Source organism: Parasteatoda tepidariorum, chromosome 7, assembly GCF_982258835.1.
Source record: "Parasteatoda tepidariorum strain Cologne lab strain chromosome 7, Ptep-v5.0, whole genome shotgun sequence".
NCBI lineage: Eukaryota > Metazoa > Arthropoda > Arachnida > Araneae > Theridiidae > Parasteatoda > Parasteatoda tepidariorum.
The window spans coordinates 73,429,433-73,439,397 of NC_141761.1; the positions used below are offsets into that span (position 1 = coordinate 73,429,433).

Sequence of the window (9,965 nt, forward strand, 5' to 3'; positions counted from 1 at the left end):
CACGGCATTCAACGTCAACAACGATAAAAGTCGTAGCATCGTAGTGAAACAGTTGTGAATTCCTATATCAACAAACACCGATATCTTCAAACAAGGTAGGATCAATCCTTTTTATTATCAACCATGTATCGTAATACTAAAAAAGAAGATTTAGTTAATACCGTCAAGGAATTAGGAATAGATATTCCAGAAAATGCTACTATTATTTGTTTAAAAGAACTTATAGAAAAAACTGATACGTTCAAAAATGAACCAGAATTTGTTAAAGACATGATTTATTTAATCGTCGAAGAAAGAAAAGAAGCAGAACAATGCGAAAAAGAAAAAATCAAGTTAGCCCAAATCGAAAAAGAAATCGAATTAGCATCAATTAACTCCGGCTCAAATCAAAATAATTCCGAAAATACAAACACGATAATTACAACATCATCTTCAGATCTCGAAAGTTTAATTAAATCAGTTAAAACACTTAGTATGCCGATTCCTACTAAACCCGAAAATTTTAACTTATTCTTTCATTCTTTAGAACGCGCGTTTACCACCAAAAATGTTCCGCCAGAATTCAAATCAGAAATATTAATAAATATTCTCGGTGAAAAAGCAAATAGTATTTTACTTTACATTTCGGAAAACGAACTCCAAGATTACGAAAAAGTTAAAAATATTATATTACGAGAATTTCAGCCAACACCCCAGGAATGCTTAATTAATTTCCGAAGAGCTCAACGATTACCTAATGAATCACACGTACAATTTTCGTCAAGATTGACAAGCTCTTTTGAATACTATTGTAACCTTCGTAACGTTAATGATTATAAAAGCTTGTGCGAATTAATGATAGCCGATAAATTGTTTTCTACCCTCGATCGTGAAACGCAACAACATATTGCGATACGCCAAAACGAAACTTGGTTTAAACCAACTGAACTAGCGAAAGAATGCGATGTATACTTTGTTTCGAAACGGAAATCTTTTGCCGAAATAAAACACTACCGTCAACAACCGTTCGAGTACAAGCAAAAAAATAACTCATTTCAAAGCTCTAATCGTAATTCATATGAGAGAAATTATACAGAAAACCCATCACGAAATAATCCGCGCGAAAGCTTTCACAGAAACGAAACTAATTCAAATCGTAGATTTAACTCAAATCGAGACCCTGTTTGCAAAGTCGAAGCTAAAATATTTAATGAGTCTAAGCATGAATTACAATATGAAAAAATTTTCGTTAATAATAAACTAGTTGTTCAATCGTTAGTTGATTCGGGTGCCAATATTATTTGCGTACGAGAACACTTAATTCCCTCCAAAACTAAAAGTGTCGGAACTGTTCAATTAACTTGTGCTTTCGGAAATGAAGTACAAGCTGAACTTTCAAAAATAAAATTAGCGCTTCCAAGCTTTCGTGAAAATCCCATAACAGTAACAGCAGCTGTTTGTAAAAATCTTTATTGTGATTTAATAATTCCCCCAAATATTTTGGATGATTTAAATGAAGCTAAAAAAGAATATGATCGAATTTCAAAAGAAAACATGATTTCTCCTTATTCTAAAACTAAATTTCCTTTGCCTAAAAACGAACAACAAAATACTTTCGAATTAAACTCAATGTCTAAAAAAGAAAATCAAAATTCTTTCATTTCCAATACAGAAAACGATAATTTTTCTCCCCCAGTTTCTAAAAATAGATCCAACACTGGTGCATTACAGTCGCGTCAGTTAGACGAAGGTCAGTCTTTCTTTGAGATAGAGAATAATAATGAACCACTCCCTTTTCAAACTGAAACCGAAAATTTTTTATGCGAATGCAAAAGTACTTCTACTCAAAATTTATTTGAAAAACAAATAAATGAGTTTGATTCAATGACGTCTGCATCTAATAGGAAAGCGGATACTACCGAAACACGTGATCGCTGCGTCACATCCAATGTTCACCGTGCTCTTTCCGATGTAAACAAACAAACCGAAACCGATATTTTTTCGTCAGCCGAAACAGAAACAAACGATTTTAATTCTTCTAATCCGGAAAATAAAGAGATTAAAAATGCGTTTATTGAAAATACAGACTATTGTTTATCTAATATAAATATAGTTTACACCGATGTTGATTTATCTCATTTAGAATCCGATACGCGTACTGAAATTGAACAACTTATTAAATCTTATAAGCCAAACAAAATTAAAGATACCAACTTACAAATGAAAATAATTCTTTCTGACGATAAACCTATCGCGTTACGACCAAGAAGGCTAGGCCAAACAGAAAAAATTATCGTTGAAAACCAAATGGACCAATGGCTTACCGATGGAATTATTTCTGAAAGTTCGTCCGATTACGCCGCACCTTTGGTTCTTGTTAAGAAAAAAGATCAGTCAACAAGAATATGCGTAGATTATCGCGCTCTTAATTCCAAAACAATTAAACAGAGATTCCCATTACCACTCATTGATGACATTTTCGATAGACTTCAAGGAGGAGTGTTATTTTCCAACCTTGACCTTAGGAACGGTTATTTCCATGTTTCAATTGAACCTGACAGTCGCAAATTTACCAGCTTCGTAACACCAACTGGACAATACGAATTTAACAAAGTTCCTTTTGGCTTGTGTAACTCTCCCTCAGTATTCCAAAAATACATTCAAATTATTTTTAAAGATCTTTTAAATGATGGTACTGTTATAATTTATATGGACGATATCATAGTGCCTTCTAAAAATAAGAGTGAAGGAATTGTAAAACTCAAAAAAGTATTTGAAGTAGCTTCTAGTTATGGTGTAGAATTTAATTTCAAAAAGTGCAATTTTCTACAGCGTAGGATAACCTTTCTTGGGCATATTATTGAGCAAAACACCATTCGCCCTTCAGCAACTAAGACAACCGCTGTCATGAACTTTCCAGAACCCAAAACAACTCAACATGTTCAATCATTTTTAGGACTAACCGGATACTTTAGAAAATTTATCAAAGACTATGCACTAATTGCAAGACCTTTAAGCGACCTTTTACGAGACAAAGTCAAATTTATTTTTGGCCCTGCACAGAAACAAGCTTTCATTTCTCTGAAACAAATTTTATCATCTGAACCTGTTTTACATCTGTATCAGCAAGGTACTCCATTACAACTCCACTGTGATGCCAGTGCTAAAGGATTTGGTGCTATACTCCTTCAAAAGGACTCTGATAACAATTTCCATCCCATACAATACATGAGTCGTAAAACTTCTCCCCAAGAAGAGAAATATTCCAGCTACGAATTAGAAGTTTTAGCGATAGTTACAGCATTAAAAAAATTTAGACACTATCTAATAGGCACAAAATTCCAAATATATACAGATTGCCAGGCATTTCAAAAGACAATGACCAAAAAAGATCTTCCACCCAAAATAGCACGATGGGCACTCTTCTTAGAAGATTTTGATTACGAAATACTTCATCGGCCAGGTAAACGAATGCAACATGTAGATGCTCTTAGCCGCTACCCAGTTATGGTAATACAATACAACGAAACAACACAGAAAATCAGAGAAGCACAAATCAATGATGAGTTTACAGCAAGTATAAAGCAACTAATTAATAATTCTTCAGCACCTGATTATACATTAAAAAACAATGTGCTTTACAAAATAGTCAATGATCAAGAACTTTTGGTAGTTCCACTTGACATGCAAAAACAAATTGTACAACTTGAACATTCTAAAGGACATTTTGGCATAAATAAAACGGAAAATTTGCTAAAACAACAATTCTATTTTCCAAACATGCGAAAGACTGTTGAAAACGTAATTTCCAATTGCATTCCATGTATACTCTCATCACGTAAAGTAGGAAAACAAGAAGGTTTCTTACATCCCATCCCAAAAGGAGACATTCCTCTTGATACATACCACATAGATTTTCTTGGTCCCTTACCCAGTACACATAAGAATTATAAATACATTTACACCGTCGTCGATGCTTTCACCAAATTCTTATGGATTTATCCAGTCAAGTCAACATCAGCTAAAGATGCCCTGGAAAAACTACAACTGCAACAAATTACTTTTGGAAATCCAAGAAGAATCATATCAGATAAAGGATCCGCATTAACCTCAATAGAATTCAAAAAGTACTGTGAAGACGAACAAATTGATCATATCACAATCACCACAGGTCAACCTCGTGGGAATGGACAGGTGGAAAAATTTCATGCTACGATAATCTCAGTCATCACCAAATTATCCCTTGACAACCCCAGCAAATGGTTCAAGCATGTACCAGCAGTCCAACGTGTAATCAACAGCACTGTTTCTTCAACAACAAAGTTTACACCCTTCGAGCTCTTAACAGGAGTTAAGATGAGAAATAAAGAAGACCTGCACATCAAGAAAATTCTCGAAGAAGAGCACATACATATTTTACTTGAAAATCAACAACAAATGCGAAAAGAAGCAAAAAGCAATATACTTGAGATGCAAGAAAAAACCAAGCACAATTTTAATACTAGACGAAAGACAGCAACGAAGTATAAGCTCCACGACAGAGTTGCCATCAAACGAACCCAATTCGGGACAGGTTTGAAACTTCGACCAAAATTTTTCGGTCCATACACAGTGACAAAAATTAGACCCAACGATAGATATGATGTTCACAAGATCGGTATAGGAGAAGGACCAACTGTCACATCCACATCAGCAGACTTAATGAAACCATGGGAAGATCCATAAACTTTTTTTTTTTTTTTTTCATATGAACTATGAACTTTTCAATTGTGCAAGAACTCTTACACTGACTTTCGATTTTTTTTTAAAATTTTTTTAGTGCAAGAACTTTTACACAGACTCAAATTTAAAAAAAAAAATTTTTTTTTTAATTTTCATTTTGGATTTTATTGCATAAATCAAAAATTAATTGAACATATTTAACTGATATTGATGACAAATTTCTATTTTAATGATCAAAATATTCATATTGATCGTATTTTTCAGAAGTGAGATAAAAGAATTTGTGGATTTATATATTTGAAAATATCTTTTTATTACTTATTTAAGATTAGTTAAGATTTAAATTTTCATAAATTTATTGTTTTATATTCAATTGTCAAAATATTTCTGTCATCAATATTTTCTTTTTATTGTGATGTGTAATATTTACCTTTGAAGCATTAGTCGGAGACCGACTAAGTCAGGATAACAGAGTGTTGCATCGCCACCCTAGCGCCACCTGTGAGTAAGCAGACTCCCTTACATTCTCTCACTGAACGGCTACGGGGAGCGAGCTCATTAAGATGTTCCAGCTCTAATTATTTTGTACTGCCATTTAAGTGTTTTTTGTCATAATAAAAGCTTTAAAATGCAACCCTAGACTGCTTTGAAGCTTCATCGACACTCCCCGTCCGTAACATATATATATATATATATATATATATATATATATATATATATATATGTATAATATTAACATTAACAGTGCTATCAAAGCATCGTCAGTTTTTTTCAGAAGTCAGCATTTATAAAGAAACAATTAATTATGTTTACCGAAATTAGATTGGTAAACAATAAGTTTACTTTTGATGTTCGCTAAACCATAAAATTAAATTTAAATTTTGATTTTTTAAATACGGAGTATAAAAAATGGAATTAATACAGGATTTTTTTTTGCTTGATTTTTTTACAAATTTCAACATAAATAGTTTTTTTATAATAATGTTCAAATCACAGAATGGATATTGAAAATTCTCAAAAAATTCGTCATAGTTGATTTTATTTTATAACCCGTGATAAGCAGTCAACCCGATTCTGAATTTAAGACAATCAATGTTCAACTACAGAACCTAGCTATTTTGAACCCACTCAAGAAGACAATGGAACTGCTGGAGCTGTGGTGACTCGAGAGAAAAACCTCCCATAGTCAGCTTGACGGCAAAGGGATTCTAACCCATAATACCTCTACCACTGATAATATTATATGTTAGCATTGCGGTCGGTGTGAGCCGGAAGCAGAATTTGTATCAACCAGCCACCGCTGGGATTCGAATCTGGGTCACCTCATTGGAAGGCAAACAATCCTCATCAAAACTCTATTGTAAAAGCATAAATATCATTATTTTCTTATTTTGTTATGATTAATATGCTTGTACGCTAAAAGTAGCAAAAAATATGAGTAAAGTAATGGAGAAGTTAAACACAGATAAAAAGGAATTCATCGTTGGAAATTGTTTTTTGTAATAAGGTGAAAGATAAGTGAAAATTAATAAAAGTTTGGTACTGTCAAAATTATATAGAACAAAAGTAATTTTACTAAAAAATTTAAAGGAATGCTAAAAAAAACTAACTATCACACAAATCATTACTAAAAGATGTCCATCTTATTCAATAACTAACTATTGAAAAAGTGATTAGTATCGAATTATCAATTCAATATCAAAGAAATTGGTTTCAAAATAAGTTATTTGTAATTTATTTGTGAAATTTTTAAGGAACTGACTAAAAAACTGGGCATAATTTAAGATTTAAAAGTTATCGAAACATTTAAAAGGAAACCAAAATGTTATTCAATAACTTGATATTAAATTAGAGATTAGTATCGAATTACCAATTAAGTAGCGAAATAAATGGTTTCAAAATTATTGTTAGTAATTTATTAGAAAAATAATTAGAGAATTGTTTCAAGATAAAAATTGGACTATATTTAAGATTAAAAAGTTATAGAAACATTTAAAAAGATACTAAAATATATTCTAACCATCATATAAGTATGAAATATTTTGCTCTAATTAAGCGACTTACCATTCAAGGGAAGAATGGTATTAATTTACTAATCCAGTCACAAAATAAATGGTATTGAAGTAAGCCATAGAAAATTTAATCAAGAAATATTTGAAATTGATAAATGTACTCTTTGTAAATAATAATAATAATATTTCATCGGAAAAGTTTAAGAAACAAAAAAAAATTATCATATGAAACCATTACATTATTATCTTATTATGTAATGTTCTATTATTATGAGATTGGTAAAGAATTTATCAATCCAGTACCAAACTACTTAGTGCTTAGTGTCAATGTAAGTTATATGTAAGTTAACAGAGAAATAATTCTAGTAATAGACAAAGTTAAACTTTGCAAATTAATAAATTTCTTATCTAATATGCTTTTAAAAGAGCTAAAACAGCCCATATCATTATTAAAAATGTCTATTATACCAATGATGTTCATGAATCATATCATTTTCCTCATGGCATGAGTACCAATGAGACATTGTTTCTAAATTACCTCTTAATAATTTTAAGCGAACTGAAGAACTAGGTGTAAAAATGAGTCAAATCGAAGTTAATAGACACAGACGTTAATAATAATTAATCAAAAAAAGAACATTAAAAAATTCATCTTATTCGGCATTATATAAAATTACATACCATTCAATACGAGATCACTCTACGTACGTTTAAATTACATTTCTTAAGAACCATATTTAAACATTTAAAAGCTAACTGAACTCAATTTAAAGATAAATTACAGAAGAATGGTAAAAGACCTTGACAATAAGTCTCAGAAAATCACATTAGATGCCGACTGTGCTCAATCGTTTCTGGGAACTAATTTAGTGCAGGTATACTAGACAGCAGTTATTCATTACTTTTGGTATCGTAGGTAAAGAAAAACAGCTCAGCTGGTATCCAACGCAACATTGTTAATGATCAATAATATATTTTCAGTGATGGGGAGAAAAAAAAGCTTAGTTAGAATCGACCTGTGATATTCTGTAAACCTGAACTTATTTTGAAGGTTAAGGACAACACTATTGATTGGAGTTATTCTCTCTTTATAAATTGTTTGGCTGGACTTAAATTGAAGAAAGAGCTAGCCACAAAAATTTCAATACACAAATTATTTTGCAAAATAAGACAAATTTAAGTTTTAATTGTAAATTTTTTAAATAGTATTTGATTAAAAAATTTTCAGTGATTTATTTTATTCAGAAATCAGTTTGGTAAGAATAAATCAAAACAAAATAAAAAGAATAAGAATAATTTCCTTATTATTATTATTTCATCAAAAAAATAATGATAAATATCCTGATGGAAAGACGATTATGCGACAAGAACATCAAAAATAATAAATACACTGTCATTTTACTAATCTTATTGAATAAAATCGTTAAAATTTGCACTTCATGGAATATTTTCTATTGAAAGTAATATTGATCTCTAACTGAACTATTTTTAGCAATTCAATAAACTTCACTGTGTTAAGTTTTTCAATTATTTTCAACATTATTTTCGCTTGCTGATTCGGAAACATTTCTTATTCTTCATAAGCTCTATTTTTAAAGATTATTCGCAGCTCTTTAAAATTCAGAAATATTTTAAGCAGTTACGCTGACATTCTAAATCGAGAATGATATATAATAATAATTTTAATATCATGATTGATCAAATCAAATGTTGTCAAAATTACTTAAAATATTATTTATTTTCTTAAATGAAATTAAAAGTTTCGAAAATCTTTCTCTGCTAAGTCTATGGTCCAAATATTCGACACCAGATAGCGAATAAAAAATTGAAGCCTGCGTAAGCTATTGATAACATTAACGAGAAATAATTTTCAAAATAATAAATCAAAGACTGAGAAAAAGTACTATCAAAACTTCTTGAATATGGAAAAATTTATCTTGCTTCTAACTCGATGAAAACACCACAATTCTCGGTAATTTTTACTGAAGTGCTTTGGTAAAATTAAAAATAAAATATGGTTTTGTAAAATGTGATAAAAGTTTGTAAACGTGTTAAAATTTGGTAATTGCAGACTTAATAATCAATTCACATACAACTATTTAAAATGCATGTTATGTCAAGATAATGAACATGTGTTCAATGCAGAACAGTGATCATTAGTACATTGACAAAAAATTATAGTCAAAACTACCTGAATAAATTAAAATCAATTGTGGTTCTGGCTCTATGGGAACACCAAAAAGCACTGTAATTTTTAACTGAGCGCTTTTGCAATGACTTTTGGTAAAATTAACAAATCTATGGTTTTATTACTATGATGTGGTAAATGGGGTAAAATTTGGTAAATTTATTCAAAAAATTGGCAAATAAAGGAGTACTGGTATGATCTGAGACAACGCTAAAATGCTCGATTTGATAATACCTTTTTCATTTAGTAAACACTTGTTTATTTTTCATCGGTTAGCTGTTTTTATTTCTATGTAAGCTATGATTTAACGCCTACGTACCTTTGAAACTATACAAAAAAATTGTTTTTGTAAATGTACAAATGTCTAGACTAGTCTAAACTAAATCAGCAGCATAACTGTTACGCAGTAGTAGTAGTATTTTATTTGCGTCGCACTAGAGCTGTACAATCGTCTAAGAAACATCCCAGAGGTTGATCCGTACACATGCCATCGCAATTTTGATCCTTTGCACAGGAGATGGCTCTTTGCTTTGGTTGCCCGATGACCTAAGCGTGATGTCGAGCACTTTATGGTAGATCAGTTTAAAGAGGACGTATACCGCGCACCCTTGGTCCTTTTTCAATCTCCAAAGAGGTCTCTCACCCGCTCACTAACCACTGCTAGTGATACTTAACGTCGATCTTCTACTGGGAACCATATCCTCAGCTGTTACGTACCAGGGCTATCCCAGCATCCAAAAATGGAAGTGTGGAGGTTAAGTACCTCTACGCTTCGATTTTCATACGCAATCCCACCTCAACCTAAGAAGTATCTATTTATGTTTATTTACTTATATTGATTTATTTAAATTTATTTATATTTACTTATTTATATTTAGTCATTTATTATTACACATGCAGACTTGGTGTAATATGTGATAAAATTTTGCAAATGGGGTAAATTTCGATAATGATATCTTTGAGCATGGCGTGAAAACCATTTATTTATTTAAGTCTACCTTATAGTTTCTTTTTTTTTTACTAAATGTGCGGAATAACAAATATAATTTTGAAAACCATAATTT

At 30.9% G+C, this 9,965-nt stretch overlaps 1 protein-coding gene across 1 annotated transcript in view; it reads right to left on the bottom strand.

Moving 5' to 3' along the window:
- The window catches only part of LOC107455640 (uncharacterized), a 31,247-nt gene extending 23,663 nt beyond the window's left edge, over positions 1-7,584 (bottom strand). The window contains exon 1 of the mRNA XM_016073277.4: positions 7,395-7,584. Coding sequence (XP_015928763.2) covers positions 7,395-7,397 — 3 coding nt within the window. The 5' untranslated portion in view covers positions 7,398-7,584. The remainder of the gene's footprint in view (positions 1-7,394) is intronic.
- Positions 7,585-9,965: the final 2,381 nt, after the last annotated feature.